An 18,688-nucleotide genomic window follows, 5' to 3' on the forward strand; every position below is an offset into this window, starting at 1 on the left:
TAAATGCCCCATTGTTTATTCTCCGGTATAGCATCCTTAGGGGGCATGAAACCAAAGTTTTTAGTGGGTACATCTATGGTTGTTAGATTAAACTTTTTAAGAATCGGTTTGATCTTCAGTGAGAGCACTGGATTGTAGGGTATGACTACACTTTCTCTGAGTGGTCTCTCTGTAATATTTTCTAGAGTGGTTCCTCGTGCCGGTTTCAAGAATTTTCTACTTAATTCGTCAACGATCTTGGTGTTGAACCCCCTGTCTATCGCAATTGCTCTGATGGTTTCAAGTTCATGGTCTAAAGTGTTCCGATCTGAACAGATGTTAAATGCTCTCTCTACAAAGGTGCGAAAAGACGAAAGTTTCTGTTGCATAGGATGGCAAGATCTGAAATGAGGTGGTAATGAGACTGCGAAAGGCTTACGATAGACCGAGGTTTGGAACTGTGATTTCCGTTTCGTTACTAATACGTCCAAGAAAGAGAGTTCATTGTTAGTTTCGAATTCGGCTGTGAACTGAACATGAGGGTCTATGTCATTCATAATGAGTAATAATTGTTCCAAGTCATCTTTAGAGCCGTCCCAAAGCACAAAAGTATCGTCCACGTATCTTCGATAAAATGAGAAGGGCACAACGTTCAATAGCTTACTCTCAAAGTCGTCCATATATATATCACACAAAATCGGCGAGATGGGATTGCCCATTGCTAGACCATCTGTCTGGGTGTAAAACTTGTCATCGAAACTGAAGGCTGTTTGTGAGATACATGTGAAGGTGAGATTGCAAATTTCTTCTACTTCAGGTTGTGAAAAATTGTGGGTTTTAAGTCGTCTTTCTAGACAACTGATACTACCACCTATGGGAATGTTCGTAAACATTGACACTACGTCGAAAGACACCATGTTGAGCTGTTTGGGTTCAGTTGTACGTATTATTTGAGCAAAGATGGATGAATTTCTAACTGTATTATTATTTGACTTAGTGAGTGGAGAGAGAATTGGGACAAGGAATTTAGCGAGCTTGTATGACGCTGTACCAATGTTAGAGACTACGGGACGGAGAGATAGTGTTGGTTTGTGCACTTTGGGTAGGCCATAGATCCGTGACGAAATGGCGTTTGATGGAATTACGCTCTTTTTTGCATGCTCGGGAAGAGAGACACTGGTTTTTACCACTTCTTTCAATTTTCTCACGTGAGAATCAGATGGATCTTTCTTTAATTCTTTATAAGGACCACTCAAAATATGTGATGTCATCAAATCCGAATATTGCTCTTTAGGCATTATCACAATTTGCCCACCTTTATCTGCTCTAGATATTACGATATTATTATCATTTTGCAGTTGTTTGATGCTTCGACGTTCGTCCGGTGAGTAGCCTACGGTGACCTTCTTGTTGTTCTTTCGCTCATTATCCACCAAAATGTTGGATATGAGATGTCTCATGGTGTCTTTTTGTTCAGGTAGAATCTTACTGCGTGAAACTGACTTCTCTATAGGGGCAATGAAATTGATTGGGTTAAATTTAGGTTTGTCGCAGAAATTAATTCCCAGTTCCAAGGCTTTAGTTTGCATTTCTGTCAATTGGTTTCCAGTTAAATTAAGTATTTTAGCTTTATTAACAAATGGGGGTGCAGACAAGGAAACAATATTAGATTGTAATTTGGAAAATTTCTTGTTGAGGGTGTCCTGATGACGTTTGGACTCCTTCACAGTTCGCCAGTATGAATTTTGCTCTAAGCTAGGGGATAATGGCGAAGCACGGTGAAAGCCCTCGCGTTGAGCTAATTCCGCGTGAGACAAATACAAGCGTTCTTCGACGGAGGCTAGTGCACTCCTGAGATCTTGGATGAGGCAACGAAGTATAATAATTTTACTGCGATACAGGCCTTTGTTTACATGGGGGGTTCTCTCTAACGAGCAGGACAGATTCAAAAATTTCGGGGTGATCCCCGATGACTTACATTTCAACAGGAACCGAATCCTATTCAGCAGGCGCTCACGCTTCCTTCGTAGTTGCGAAAAGATGTTAAAAGTATTCATGATGATAGACCCGTTGCCGTCTAAAACATCTTGATATTCCTATACATCTTTACATTTTCTACAATATCAACAAATTAGAGGCTAACATATGGTATTTAAGATTTCAAAAATAATTTGAAAATGAGTGTTTTTAGATTTGGCTTGTAGACTTGGTAATTACTAATTTTAAAAAAAATCACTATAAAGGAGAGGCTTGAAACTCATTAGAAATAATTATTTTCCTTGTTTTTGTCGCTGATGCAAGTCTAAAAAGTAATGCAATTGTTCTCTTCAGTTTCAAACATTTTTGAATTTATGTTTGATCTTGCTTTTACCAGAATTTACCCATTTCATATTTAAAGCGATAAGTGTTGCTTTTTGAGTTTGCTCTTGATCATTGTCTCAGTTTGATTCAACATACTTTGAGATGACTTTTCCTGGGTCATTCTTAGAATATTTATTCGAAATTCACAGAAATTTAATAGAGTGATTAAATACTACAGAATTAAATTATTTTTGATTTAAACTACAAAATAATGATTAAAGTATATATTAGAAATTCAAGAGAATGATTCTACTTTCTCAAAAAATTCAATCCAAGTGCATCTGTTTTCACTCCCTATTTTTAACTGATTTGCGATTGCTCCCCGTATTTCATTTTCCAGCACCTTTAATAGATTTTCCAGTCTCTTGTTTTACTTCTAAGTTTTCTATCATTCATTTTCTACTATTCATTCTCTTGATAAGCCATTTCTTTTTACGTTATTCGCCAGCATGTTTAGTATTTAATGGAAAATAGTTTCCAGATGAGCATTAATTAAAATTACTTTGTCAAAACCATGGTTATGGTTGGTTTCAAAGGAACGAAAAGATAACTCATGTAAGTGTTACACTTGTTGCCATCTATCTAAATGAGAATGAAAATTTTTTCTGCAAATTTCAAACTATGACTATCGCATAGAATAATTTGCAGAAACCACTGCAATTTCTGATTCATTCCATCTAGCTGGAACAATGCTCAGATAGTACACAATAAATATGTGTAAGTTTATGAAGCGAATATAAAGCCCAGGATAAGAGCTTTAATGACTAAACTGCCTATGTTATTTCTCACCATATTACTCATTGCATATACAAAAATCTGCAAGTTTCCCCCAATTAATTTTACTCATGCAGCTTATATGCCAGAGGCACACCAAAATGATGTCTTGCACAGGTGAGAATTTTGTCTCAAGCCTTCCCTGCTCTTTCACATGATCGCACATGAGCTATTATATCTTTTTTTAATAAAGGGACCCGTGAAAAATTGTGACCCAGTTGTCCAAAGAAAATAATGACCTAGGCAAACCACATTACCAGATGCGGAAGACCCTAGCTGTCTATATAACTGCTCTATCCCAAAGCACTGTAGCCTGTATCGGATGACTAAAAAAAGACAGGTGCAGGACCATTTATTTCATAGGTTTCATAGCATTAGACCAGTTTGTATTTTATGATACAGATCAATGTTTCTCATAGTAGTCTAATCTTAGAAGGGGCGATCACCGTCCTCTGGAACTGTATGTTTTGGAATCAGCTATAAACTGTTGATCCAAATACAATTAGCCCCAGTATGCTGAATATGATAAAGATATGACAAAAATGGTTACTAAGTTGTGAGGGATGCTAGCTGGTTACCATATTATTTTCATTATCAGAATGTACCAAATACCCAAAGAAAAGTTTTGTGAATTTTGTTGACCTGCCTAAATAAGCTTTGCTGGAATCTTAAATCAAATACCACTTAAACCAACCATGACCATGGTCTAGACAAAGTAATTTTAATTAATGTGCAGCTGGAAAACATTTACGATTGAACACCAAACATGCTGACGAATGGCGTAAAAGGAAATGAAACAAAGAGAAATAGTAGAAATGAATAATAGAAAACTCGGAAGCAAAACGAGAGACCAAAAATCTGTTAAAGATGCTGGGAAATAAAATATGTGGAGCAATCACAAATCAGTTAAAAATAAAGAGTGAAAACAGATGTACTCAGATTGAATTTTTTGTGAAAATAAAACAGAAGAATTATTTTTTTTTGGGGGGGGGGGGGGGACAGCTGGAAACCGCGATTGAAGGGCTTTTTTAAAAAAAAAACCACTTTATTTAACATGATGAAATGGTACATAATAATGCGAGAAACAAATTCATCAAGAGATCCCATGGATCTGTACTGATGAACACGAAACATCGATGAGTAATTACAATTCAATTTCAAGGACAGAACAAACAGATAAACAAAAAAGAGTGGGGGGGGGGGAGTATACTTTCTCATATACATTATCCCCAAAGCAGAATGTGCCAAAATCTGCGTACGTCACAGAACAATTTGGAAAAAAAAGTGCAAAAAACAACTATTACATGTATGGGGATTTTTACCGCAGAACATTACCAGTCAGGACGGCTCGTCTCAGAACAGTGCTAAACATTCTGCTTTGGGATACATTACAAATGAATATGAAATGCTAGAGTGATGTGAGAACTGTTTAGCGACTTCGACAATTGGAGACAAACAGCAGTACTTAGACATTGATGCAATTGGATTTAGCACTGACTGATAAGAGAAGTTTTTTTTTTCTTTCCTTTTTCAAAAATGATCGTTTATGTCAGCTATTGAGAGAGAAAAGATAATTTTATTAACATTTTTTCTGTAAGGTATGGAAAGGGGAAAAAATATGTGGTAGTTTGTTATAAAATTTCGGAATAAGGTGTGTAAAATGGTTTTTCCTCGCTGTTTTATATATTAAGGGAATATTTAGTGTTATTGTATCTATTTGATGTCATTAATAAATTAAGGGGAAGACAATTGTTTATTAGTAAGTAGAGGAATCAATTTATAAAAGTATAAATACTGCAATGGGAGCGGAGGTGTAAAATTCTCGAGAATAATCTTTTGGAGAATATTCTCATCAAGGACTGGTAGGACTACTATTATAAATAACTTGAGAATAAATTCTTGATAAGAATATTCTCCTGTTATTTATAATATATATACAGTAAAACCTCGTTAAGTCGTCACTCAGCTCAAGTCGTCATTTTTCTTCAGGCCCTTCCAGCTCTCATAGACCACAATGTTATTAAACCCTCGTTTACTTGTCACTAATTCCGGTTAACTCGTCACTATGAAAAAGTTGGAGAAAGAAGAACAGACTATTTTTACGGCTCCCAGGTTGTTTGGTTTTAACCGTGGTTTTTTTTCAAAAAATCAAATAAAAGTTGCCTAAATATCATTTTTTTTCCTTGAAAAATATCATATTGGTTCATTATTAGCCAAAATGTTTCATTTTTACCACATTTTATATCCTTGGGATACATTCTGATGGTATATCTTTAAATGACATAAGATTTTATAAGTGGTTTTTTTCAAAAGTCTCATAAAAGTGGCCAGAATATATATATATTTTTCATATGAAGTATCTTAGTTATTCAAGTTATATTAAAGTTATATATAAAAGCCAAAATTTCTCATTCTTACAACATTTTCTAACCTTTGTTTACATTCTGATGCTCTATCTTTAGCAAATTCATGAATAAGGATTGCATCACACATCTAAATGTAGTGGTGTATTATCTCACAGGGTTTCTTTTCCCTTCACAAAGAAGCAGCTACAGTAGTGACACCATCATGCTAGGGGCATGTGGTCCTATAATCCAATAAAGACACCAGCTGTCCTGAAAGGACAAAGACTAGTGTACTAGTAGTTACATTACCTCACATACATTTTCATTTTCTTTCCCATAAGAAGTAGCACATCTCCTACTGTATATCTCCCAGTCTTGGCATTCAATAGTTGTTTTTTTTATACTTTCACACACACACTGTTAAGCCCAGTTAATCAAGGTTCTACTGTATAGTAGTAACAGATTTATGAAAAATTATCAGCTATATACAGGGTGATTATAATTTAAGTTCCAAAACTATACAATAAGTAGTGATCAGAATAACTTGAAAATTTGCATGGATACTCCTGAAGCAATGGAAGTGTCTTTCGCAAAAGAAAAAAGTGCAAAATGTGCAAGTAGATGATGCTGTACATGGCCAGCAGTATAATCTATTTTGTCAACCACATCATTTCGGCACTTCCACAGCATCAGTGTGTGGATAGAACTTCTATCAAGATGCACATTGCAATACCAGCAAAGCAGCAGCTGAAGACCCATTTTGACAGGATGCACCTTAACCCTTGCAACTTCTGGCTGTGGGGGTACCTCAAAATGTTATAAACAGTGGTCAGATTGCAAACTTTGGTGAATTGCAATCTCCAGCTCCAGCACATTCCTTATATGTTAGAAGTTCCTCAGGAATATTAACGGGGGGGGGGGCACGTTTGGTTTAATAAAGCTGAATTGCAAGCACATCCACATTATGACCATGGCATACTCCGATTCTGTTGTTGAACAAGAATTTTTGTGCTTTCAACCTCGTAGCCAGAACATGTGGTGGACAACATATTCAACATTTCTTAAGTAAGTTGTAGTTATTTGTTTAATTACTTCATTTTTTGTGATGTTTCCATGAATTATGAAATCGTGAAATGCTATAATTAAAGTATCATTATGCCATGACTGGCTATCGTTTCCATTCTGCGAGCAAATTTCCCACATGTTGGATGATGTCATTAATTTTACATTTTTAAGTATTTTTTCCCCTTTATCAAATAAAATTGCATTTTTTCAGGAATATTCATGTCAATTTTCAAGTCATTCTGACAATCGTTCTTTTTTTAGTGTTTTGAAATCAGAACCTTAGTTATAATCACCCTGTATATCGTAATTCATTGCTAATTAATCTGCATTATTTATGCTTCATTAAATACAGTATATTCACCTAATTTTTATTACTTTTTGCAAAACAGCTTCCTAAATAAGTATACTGAAAGTAACTGGAGAAAAACCTTTATACATTATATGATTAATAAGAACATTAAAAGAATTTTCAAATACACAGTAATCCATTGAGTGAAGCAAAAAATAATTAAATTGCAAAAGTTGGTTTTTGTTAAAATGTAATAAATATTTATTGATTAATTAGCATTGGAATAGTGTTAATTACATTAATAAACATTTTATTTCAGTTAATTATTGGAAGTTTGAATGATTTTTCAGAAATTTCATTGTTTTTAATGTTAATATTATTTAAAACAAAAAAACCCGGTTTTTTGGTTTTTTTACCAACCCTGGCTCCCATTAAAAAAAGAGCTTGTTAACAGCATTGCCATATGCTTAAAAATCACCATAAAACCCTATACACCCAAACGGAACAGTTTAAGGAAACTGTTATTTTCCGGATATTATGCTGAGGTGATCTCGGAAAGAAAAGTCATCACGTCTCCGCCGGGACTCGAACCCAGGCCCTCTTGCATAATCCAGAAAATAACAGTTTCCTTGATATCTCTGGCTGAGAAAAAAGCCATCTATATCTCTCGGAACAGTTTAAGTAACGAAAGTTACTCTGGGGAAGTTCATTTGCCAACTAATGTTTTTGGGGGACTGTTTAAGCTAGATCCCATTTCTGCATGGGCTCCACTGGAGAAGCTGTCGGGACTGCACAGCCCAGGCTCTGTCGCAAGAAGCAACGTAAGCACTTCACCCTGGGGGGGGGGGGGAACCAGGGTATCTCCGGCAAAACCAAAATTTATTGATACGCCAAAGATTACATATTGTGCAAGGAGATAAAAAATTATGTAAATCGAAGAATCAAATTAAGTTAAAGTCAAAGTGCAACGCGGCTACGGATAATAAATTATCATAGAAAGCATGGACTCTACTAATTTAGGGCTTGAAATTTAAAGAAAATATCTTTGTTGAAAAAAATCAGTCATTCTTTCCCAAGTTGAGGTCTTCTGTTTACTTTTCCCTGCCCGGGGCCCCTCCACAAAGTCAAAAGTGTTCGAGATTACTTTGTAGTTGTATCAGGAACTACTGGTGAAGAATTAAAACATTAATTTTACATATACATCAAATTTAATTTTAGTGTGCAATAGAGAGTTTCTATTATAAAGAAAAGCTACCTATTCTAACAGTTGCACTGTTAGTCTAAATTAAAAATTGCTAGTATAAATCAAAGTGTACAGTGCATTTTACCACAATAATTTAAGTAATAAGAGATAAAGACAAAAAATTGCTATTATTTTTTCTTTCGCATCGTAAATTTTATTAATATTGTTATTTTGATTCATACTTTAATAAATGTCATATTGTAACGAATCTATTTTCCCATGTATGGATATTTTTACTAACTCTGTGGCCTTACAGCACATAATATGCTTTGTTTGTTTATGCGTTGCTAAAAGAAGGTGAGAAGAGAAAATCTATCTTCCAAGAGAAGAGAACGTGAGTTGGAATGTGGCTTCCGTTCTGTACGGTTGTCTGTTTTCAGTGTGCTTCGAAATAAAGTCTTCTTCGTTAAGCTCCGTAGTTTCGTGCTTTAATTGGACATCCCTCCTATATCAAGGGATCGGGGATATTCCGCCACCTCACGGAAAAGAGACGCACCTCCTACACGATGTCCCCTTATAAAACTGGCGCCCAACGTCGTGGCTCGAACTCAAGGCAGTACGAAACGGACGTTCGATCTCAACTGTGAGGTTCCTGATAGCTCCTAAAATCGAAATGGCGTACTTGGCCAAAGGTAAGAAACGTGATTTGATCCTACTCGCTCTAGAATTAGGAGAGGAAGTTCCGAATGATTCGCGTGTAGTAGATCTCAAGCACATAATAACAAAGTCCTCCGGTTATGAGGAAGAATTCGTGAAATCCCTGCTGGCTACTATTATCGGAGAAAGAGAGAGAGAAGAAGAACGAGCTAGAATAGCTGAGGAAAGAGAAGAAGAACGAGCTAGAATAGCTGAGGAAAGAGAAGAAGAACGAGCTAGAATAGCTGAGGAAAGAGCTAGAATAGACGAAGAAAAGGAACAATCTAGGATCGCCGAAGAAAAGGAACGAGAACGTTCGTTTGAACTTGAAACGAGAAGAACGAGCTAGAATAGCTGAGGAAAGAGCTAGAATAGACGAAGAAAAGGAACAATCACAAAGAATAAGGATGCGGTTGCAGCTTGAGTTTCAACGATTCTCGCAACCGGCAGAAGAGCCATCCGTCGCTCTCATCGATCAGCCCAAGTTCGACGTGAAGAGGTTGATCCCGAATTTCAATCCGAGTGAAGATGATATGTCGCTATTCCTAAAGTTGTTTGAAAGACAGCTAAAATTCTTGAAAGTGGAGAAGGTGAACTGGGTTGCGTATCTGCTGGGAGTTTTGCCGAATGAAGTTGCTAAACTCATTGCTCGAGAACCTGAAGATAAGGCCCATGATTACGACCACATCCGGGAAGTACTCTTACGCCGTTTCAAGCTGAGTGCGGAAAGGTTCCGGCAGCTCTTTTCTACTCACAGAAAAGCACCTGGAAGTACCTGGAAGGACTATCATTTTGAGATCCAAAGTTATTTCGAAGGCTGGCTGTCCGAACTGAACATTAGCAACTTTGACGAGCTGAAAGATCTGATGATTTCGGATCAGATGAAGAAGAGGATTCCACCCGAAGTAAAAGAACATTTTCTGGATGTTTGGAGTGAGTGGACTACCCCTGATGAAATCGTGGAGAAGCTTGATGCTTATGATAACCTTCGAAACAAAAAGAGCGAGATCCAATGTGAGAGGAAGAAGTTGCAGTCAAAGCAACATGAACCCCTTAGGTCCCCAGTGCGACAAAGAGACTTTCATTCTAATCAACGTGCGAATCCGGAATCGGAAGATGCAGGACGTCATCATGTCATAAGATGTTATGGTTGTGGGGAACCACGTGTAATCCTCCAACGGATAGACCAGGACCCAGTGTCAACGCTTTGGACTTATATAGTTTATCATCCCATCCTAATATGGAATCGAAAGATGCCAGTAGCAGTCATATCCTAAGATGTTACGGGTGCGGAGAACCTGGTGTCGTCAAGTCCCGATGTCGAACGTGCAATCCTGCCACGAACACCCCAGAAGTTAGTGTCGACGAGTTGGACTTTTACAGTTTCTCAACTGAGAGACGTCAAAAAAATGCTATCGAAGTGATTATTTGTAACAGGCGCGGAGCAGTGTGTGCTGACACGGGTGCCACACATTCAATGGCAGGGGAGAAGCTATATCATCTCCTACAAGAACATGGTTTGCCCTTTTACAGCAAGACTATCGTTATGAGACTAGCCGATGGATATGCTCGTAGAGCCGAAGTCCTAACTACGACTGAGGACATTAACGTCCAAGGTAAAGTGGTTCCCACCGAGATGATGGTGCTACCACAGGCCAGAGAAAACCAAACCCTTCTCGGTACCGACTTTCTCAGTGATGCTGGAATCGTCCTGGATGTTCAGCAAGGAAAGTGGTACTTCTCTGAAGCTCCTGAGAAGCGACATCCGTTCGTCGAAGGCCCATCTGAAAGCAGTGCCCTCCTGGCACTACCTGCTGAGTCACCCTCGTGTCGACTTCGTGAAGATAAAGGTACCCACCTTACTTCTCAGCAACGAGAACTTGACTCATTCCCGCCGGAGTTCAAGCGATGCTTCAAGCCAGGGGGAGGCCCGATACCTTTCATCGAGCAGCGAGAACTTTATTCCTTCTCAGAAGAATCCCATAGATGCTCCAAGTTAGGGGGAGGAAGACCTTTCCTCAAGCACCAGATCAACAAGAGTGGTAATGACGGGGTATACCGCTGTAAAGGTGGCCCTGGAGAAGGCTACGAAAAGTGTCGTGCTTCAAATTCTCGCTCGACCTTGCGAGGAAGGCATGCTTGCTATAATTGCGGTCGACGTGGACACGTTGCCCGAAGATGTTGGGATCAGATAGTGTGTTACCAGTGTAAAAATCGTGGTCATATTGCCCGTAACTGTCCAGGTAGCCACGCTGATAAGCTATCCAGCCTGATTGGTAAAGGAGCCAAGCAGTGTGAGCTGTTGAACTTCATTGTAGTGGAGAAGAGTTCACAGACTCTCCGCGAGTCCCAAAGTGGGAATGATGTTTTGGATAAGATCATTGAAAACGTTGAATCTACTCAGGAAGCTGAAGATTTCCTGAACGGGAGGAAACAAGAACTCGTCTTGAATCCCGTAACGCAGTACCGACTCCAAGGGGAGTTGACTCCATTACGAGATGCTGAGACCACAACCGTGGTTACCCGGAACCCAAGAGAGTGGCGTCCTTCAAAAGTGCATCCGAACCCTAGTCGACGTCCCCAGAACCGGTGTGACTCGAAAACTGAACTTCAACCTGAGACAGGAGTGTCAGCAGTTGCCCGGAGCTTCCCGTTCTGTTCGTCAGGAACTACTCCCAAAGGAAAGATGACTCTTACTGGCTCCTCGCCGAGACGTCGTCGGAGCCAGAGGGGGAGATTGTAACGAATCTATTTTCCCATGTATGGATATTTTTACTAACTCTGTGGCCTTACAGCACATAATATGCTTTGTTTGTTTATGCGTTGCTAAAAGAAGGTGAGAAGAGAAAATCTATCTTCCAAGAGAAGAGAACGTGAGTTGGAATGTGGCTTCCGTTCTGTACGGTTGTCTGTTTTCAGTGTGCTTCGAAATAAAGTCTTCTTCGTTAAGCTCCGTAGTTTCGTGCTTTAATTGTACATCCCTCCTATATCAAGGGATTGGGGATATTCCGCCACCTCACGGAAAAGAGACGCACCTCCTACACGATGTCCCCTTATAAAACTACTTTAAATTTATACTATTTTCACAACATTACACATTAAAACTGACGGCACTCCGTTTAAGTCGTCACTCCGCTTAAGCAACCATAATTTTTCGATAACTTGAGGTGACGACTTATCAAGGTTTTACTCTATATATAGTTGCATATAATATCCTTGAGAATATTCTCTAGAAGGACTACTTTCATAAATTACTGGGGAATATTCTTATAGAAAATAATAATTATTCTTAAGTTATTAATAATAGTCCTTCCAGAGAATATTCTCCTCGATGAGAACATTCTTCAGTTACTGGAATCTTTCCAGAGAGTATTATCAAGTATATATGTAATAACATGTACTATAATAAATAAACTCTATAAATAACTTGAGAATATTGTTATCAAAAATAATTATTCTCAAGTAATTTATAGTAGTCCTTTGAGAGAATATTCTCTGGAGAATGTCTGCCTCTCTTCCCGTCAAGATGGGAATATTGAAGTTTGTAGCCCACAATATTAAAGTTTGAAAGCAAGAAAATGAAACCAACATGGCTGCATTGCATAACTTGCAAAGAAATGTGAGTGATACAGAATTTAAGTGTATGCACATTGAAAAAACAACAGTTCTGTATCTTAGAATGAAGGTGATTATATAATAGCTTCCTTTATCAATTCAACTTTGGTTTAATTTCTTTCGTTTTGAACTTATTTCTGAAAATTTAATTTTAAAATATTTTTTTAAGGTTTTAATCTAAAGGTTTCTAAAATCTCCGTAACCAAAATTTTAAAACCTCTCATCATGACCTGGAGAACTCGAAGTAAAAGTTGCCATTGGGGGTGATTATACCAAAAATTGTTTTGTTGTAAATGTTTCAGGCAATGAAAACTGATTTATATTTCACAATATAAACAAAATTAGTGAAAAATTTAAATTATTTAAAAGAAAAATTAATATTTGATTATTCTGCAATAATCACATCCAGGAGAATATTCTCGTTCTCCAAGAATATTCTCTCCCATGGTTTGTACTCTTTCAATGAAAAAAAATTCAAGGACTGCTCAAGCACTTTTCAAGGTAAAACTTAAAAAATGGACTTTTTTTTACAAATACATATTTTTCACATGAATAGGCGCATATTTAATTTTGATTAAAACTTTCAGAGATTACATTTCTACCTACTTTATTTCACATCTAATGAATAAAGGAGGCCACATACACATATATATTGTTACGAAGGGTAGAATTTGAAAAGGCTTGGTTAACGCATGCAAGGTTCGCGTGGCACGCGATTGTGATAAGAGAAGAACGAGATTCAAGATAGACTCAGAAAGCAGAACGCAAAGGGAGAAGACGTTCGAAAGGCTGCTCGAAAATTTTGGAATTATTGATTTATCAATTTTGGAATTATCTTTTATCAATGCTGAAGTTGTCTTTCATTAATTTTGGAATTCTCTCATTAATTTTGAAATTATCTTTCATTAATTCTTTAATTTTTCTTTAATTCTGTAATTTTTCCTTTCATTAATTCATGGAGCTATCTCTTTCATTAATTCATGGAGCTATCTCTTTCATTAATTCTGGAACTATCTCTTTCATTAATTCTGGAACTATCTCTTTCATTAATTCTGGAACTATCTCTTTCATTAATTTTGGAATTACTGTATATACTCGTGTATAAGCCGACTCCCCTACTTCAGGACCACAAAAACCGCAATAAATTGAAAACCCGTGTAGAAGCCGACCCCCAAAAAATCTGTGCATTTAGAGAAAAAAATTTCTTATATTTTCATGCAAAATGAATAGCTTGCGGATATTTACAATAGAAAATGGTTCCAACTTTTTAATCCGTTCCTTCTGAGTCTGCAAGCTCATCGTAATCCATCAGATCATCACAGGCGGTGCGGCATCTTCGTTTTTATCCTCATCGCCATTGGCACTTTCAAAGAAGATATCATCTTCAGTTCCGTCCATCGCATTGCTGATGCAACACTTTTTGAAGTATCGGATGATAATTTCAGCGGAAACACAGAATTCCACGCCTCATGTACCCATTTGCACACTACGTCAATGTCAGGTTTCTTCAAGGCACCACTTTTTGTAGTTTCTTCGGAACTCATCCATTCGATCCACAAATTCCTCAAATAGTCTTTGAAAGACTTGTTGATGTTCACATCTAAAGACTGTACAATCGACGTTAGCCCACCTCGTATCAAAGCCAATGATGTTTTCAATATCTTTGCCTCGGTTGACATTATCGGTTCTGTGGGATTTGAACATATCCCATACCAATAATGTCGGTTTCCTGAACTCTGCTGCTACAAAAATGACTACTGATTTCAGGGATCAATATATTTTTTCATCAAAAACTGACCCGAGTATAAGCCGACCCCCCTACTTGAGGAACGAATTTTTCCACAAAAAAACTCGGCTTATACACGAGTATATACAGTATCTCTTTCATTAATTTTGGAATAATATCATCGATACTGAAATTATTTCTTTTATAAACAACTATGGATGCCGTTAGAAAATAACGGAGATGCGCCGACATTCAACGCGTCACGTGATCTTCCAAGGAATGATGTAGGCCACTGACGTCATACCAGCACCGGTACTACAGGGTAAGACGACATCAACGTGTATTAAGGAGGGGGGGACTGCTCCTGGTGGCAATTTTTAGGTGAACACCGTTATAAAATTATCGAATTCCGAATTGGTGGGGGTGGCAAGACAATACAAAAATCCTAGTTATGGCACTGCGTCATACTCCCTCCAGTAATATAAGCTCAATGGATTTCAGCGCCGATTCACCCATTGAAGCACAGCTCGCATTTGGCAGCATTTTCGTCTGGCACACTCAGCGACCAATCTTGATAGAAGGGATTTTTCAGCCACAAGTAATTAAAAGTACACACACTTGCTACTCATTTTTTTTTTCTTTATTTCTTTAAAGAACCTTGTACAAGCGCTTCACATCACTCATAAATAAATATTTTCTCGACAGCATGGGCGGAGATATGGCTGGAGGGGGGGGGGATCTAGCGTGAAAGGTGAGGTTGACTGATCTAATGTATATATGCATATACGAATTGACATCATCATCGTGCCCCCCCCCCAAACTTACAAGTCAATCTCCGCCTATGACGGACCGAAAGGTTGAAATTATTTTGGCAAAAATTAGGAAACTTTTTTTCCTAAAATATTGATTTCTCAAGTCCTCCAGAAAAAAATACCTAGTACAAAAGATAGAAGATATATTTCGGAAAGAGAGAAAATTCAACTGCCCCTGCGGGGAATCGAACACACGTCCTTTCACTTTCCGGGTGAATGCTCTAGACCACTAGACTACAGAGGCACCAAATTTCTCAATCTTTCCTTGGAGCTCGTGTACACTGGAAGGGACCGTACATGGACGGCCGGACCAGACTAAGGCCAAGCTCACAACTGCTGACGTTGCCATCAGATGGCGACTTATACAAGGATGAGAGTGACGTCATCGTCTCCTTGAGAAAATTCTGTGTACCCCTATGTTGTAATAGGCATCGCACATATATGTTGGTAATAGTGATAAAATATCGGATCTCTATAAAGTTTGATACAAATTTTGCTACATCAATAACATTTATCAGTGATTATGCATAATTCTCAAATTTTCAATCCATAAATATAATGATCGATGGTCCATATATACTTCATTTTTATTTAATAGGAACTTATAGATTTGACAATTTTTCTTAGATTAAAAATTGAGAGAAAATTGAATTTTTCACACAAAATATGTGAAAAGCTCTCAATTGACCAAAATATAGTTGTACACAAATATAAAAATCATTGTTAATCTGCTGCTGCATTTGTTTTTCCCACACACTTCAATGTATGTAAAAGAAGCCAACATTACAGAAGCAATGACAATTTTTAATATTATCTGATCACTATTATTTTTATTTGACCACGAAGCATCTACACAATAAATGCGCATTTTACCATGAAAAATAATTTAAGTAAACGTGAAGTATATTATAAAAATTATTGTTAGTCTTGTAATGTCAGCTTTACTTAAATACATAAGGTGAACACAACGATGACTCATTTATCGCATTAACCATGTTTGACAATTCTGCATAATGAATGACCTAAAACACTGTTTGTGCACACAGTATGCAGATTCGGAGGAACAGCGGTTGCACGACCTAATTTCTGGATTGCAACTGGGTGATCGGAAGCCATCACGCCTTTTTCTGGAAATGTGAAGCAAAGATGGGCAATGGGTGAGTGCTGATATTTTGAAGTCTCTTTTCTTCCAGCAACTGCCTACAAAATGTTCAGCAAATACTAGCAATATCATAATGAATAATATCATAATCAATAATATAACAGGGGTGCAAGCGCCCCTCATCTATTTCGGAGCAGCAAATTTCATTTTTGGAGCAGAAATTCTGAAAATGGAACAGAACTAAAAACGAACTATATCTGCAATATAAGGAGTAATTTTTCTGTGAAATGCCAAAAGTTTTGCCAAAAATGGTTGAAACAAATAATTCTAAATAAATTTCCTTCACAAATTAAAATCCATTTAAATTTTTTCTGAATTATCTTATCTGTCACTACTAAAACATGCATTACTGAAATGACGAATAAAAATTATGAGACTCTTTTCAAATTAAGCAACATGCATACTAAAAACCTAGGCAACAAGAATTTCTGCTGCTTGAACACCAAAATCTTATTCATCCTGATATAGCAAAAAAGTGAGTGCAGAATATAATAAGGGTTTCCGTGAAAAAAAATTAGCTTCTCACAAAATTTAAAGGAATTATTAAATTTAAAAGCAAAATGCAAAAAACGAGAAAAATATAAATATCTTATTTACTTAAACAATTTCTCAACCTAATAGCATGTTAATAGATTACGAATCACGAGTCGCTTTCAGAAGTTCAGCATCTCAATGACAATTTTATTCAAATATTTCATGGCCTTGAACATAAGATTTTATATGTCTTATTCCATTACAGCATTAGACGGACAGATTTTTCAATGTTCGAACAGACTTTTATTTATTTGTTAACCATGAACTCTCTTTCACTGTCTGCGTTACCATGTGCTAAAGATAAAAAAGCCTTCACCAAAACTGGCAAAATTTTGAACTTTGGGCTGCTTTCAAGGTTATAAAGTTTGAATATGTCTGCCCAGATATCTATCTATTCTCTGAACTGATTTCACTTGTAATTATTTGCATAATAGTGCAACCCATTCATCACTCATAATTAATAGTTCTCTTGGTGATACAATGTTGAGCAACATCCCAGCAATACGTGAGGGAGTAATGTACCATCCCAGCAATGCACAAGAGGGAGTGCAAACGTTTCATTCTCTCCAACATGTTTTGGAAAGGTAGGACATTAATATAAAAAAGGTATCTCACAGAAGTCATGTAAAATGAGCACATGCTGCCAGTACAAACTCCTTCCTTTGACTATTGTTAAGAGCATGCCCCTCCCCCACCAATGCAGTGGCGGACCGTGCGGCCATATTGGGCGCCGCTATAGGAGGGGTGGCAAATGGAATTGAAAGGGTGAAAAAAGCTTTTGTTTACCAAAAAAAACGCCGTCAGTAGCGCCGAAAACAGATTTCGCATGGGTAAAAATTGTTTTCCTCGAGCCGCCCCTGTGTTCACCAAATCCGGATTTTCGCAATGTGAAATTGCCACGATCGGCAACTGCCGACGATAATCACAGGACCGCATAGTGACTAGATGACAAAACTATGAATATTTTAGCTGGAGTTTTAACAGATCCCATTTTTTTCCAATGATCTTCGAAAAATGTCGGTAATTTAAACGAGTAAACCAATCCTCTTTTCGATGTATGCCGTCTTTGAACGCAGGTTGGCAGTCGCGAAATTACCGTAATTTTCAGTATATAACCCGCAGGAGAAAAAACGGTCTCCGAAATCGGAAAATTCGGCATATTCATTCAGGGACTTTGATAGCCCGCCGGTTAACCAATAACAGTATAGGACTTAATACTTCAAGGTAGTAGAACTACTTTTTAAGGTCACGACATAACGCGATTGTGGTAGATGGTGAGAAGTGAAAAAAAAAATTAAAGTTTCCCCCCTCCGTATTTTTTTTCCGTGTCTCGGAAAGAACGCGTTCCGTGAACAAAATTTTCATGCTTCTTTTTCCTAAATTCCCGGTATTTGACGCACTACAGTGCATTAGCGGTACCTCCGCGAACCAGAAACAAGAATTGGCGCAAATGAGCAGGGATTGGGCGCCTTGGCGCACCATGTAGCAAGAGAACCGTTTCGGCGAAGTTTGGCGCAATTGGCGCAGCTCTTGCACCCCTGATATAATGATAGCCTGGATAAATTGTCAGATGCCATACTTGCAGCCGCGGAAAGCTCCACTGCAGTTTATGCACTGTGAACTGAAGCTTCGCAAATGCAGACTATTCTAATGGACATTTCTTCCCGTTGGCAGCATCTCGAAACACATGCTCGATCCCAATCAAGAAATAGCAGAGCATCAACGTTCCGGCAGTCGTGACAAAAACTACAAGCCCTGTTGGTACCACTGGCATTTCAAAGAAAAAGCAACCAATGGCCCACCGACGTAATCGAACCCATAGGATTTTATGTTATACCAGTAGCTTCTACTGCCCCCCTGGAAATTGGAAGTGGCTTAGATGATTTATCAACTAGCAAGAAAATAAAAATTACTGAACAGAACCAAAAAAAAAAGTATTCACAAAGTCATGATTAATTACTTACTTCCCATAAAGGTTTTATGCCATGTTTAAATAAATGGAAATCACTGTGACAAGCCATATTTGAAGGACGAACCAAATAACTGTATAAAGACCAAAAACTTTCAACCTAAGAAAAACAAAGAATACAAACAATCAAAAACAAATGAATTTACATTAAACAAAATGAATTTACATTAAACAAAAT

At 37.5% G+C, this 18,688-nt stretch overlaps 1 protein-coding gene across 4 annotated transcripts in view; it reads right to left on the minus strand.

Annotated features, from left to right (window-relative positions):
- Positions 1-18,688, minus strand: part of LOC149069412 (eukaryotic translation initiation factor 4E type 2-like) — a 350,991-nt gene that overhangs the window by 265,230 nt on the left and 67,073 nt on the right. For all 4 annotated transcript variants that reach the window (XM_089249237.1, XM_089249236.1, XM_089249239.1 and 1 more), the window contains exon 4: positions 18,506-18,610. In XM_089249237.1, coding sequence (XP_089105363.1) covers positions 18,506-18,610 — 105 coding nt within the window. The remainder of the gene's footprint in view (positions 1-18,505; positions 18,611-18,688) is intronic.

This window comes from Pholcus phalangioides, unplaced genomic scaffold, assembly GCF_987345545.1.
Source record: "Pholcus phalangioides strain wild (caught in Gottingen) unplaced genomic scaffold, Ppha-v1.0 ptg000022l_1, whole genome shotgun sequence".
NCBI lineage: Eukaryota > Metazoa > Arthropoda > Arachnida > Araneae > Pholcidae > Pholcus > Pholcus phalangioides.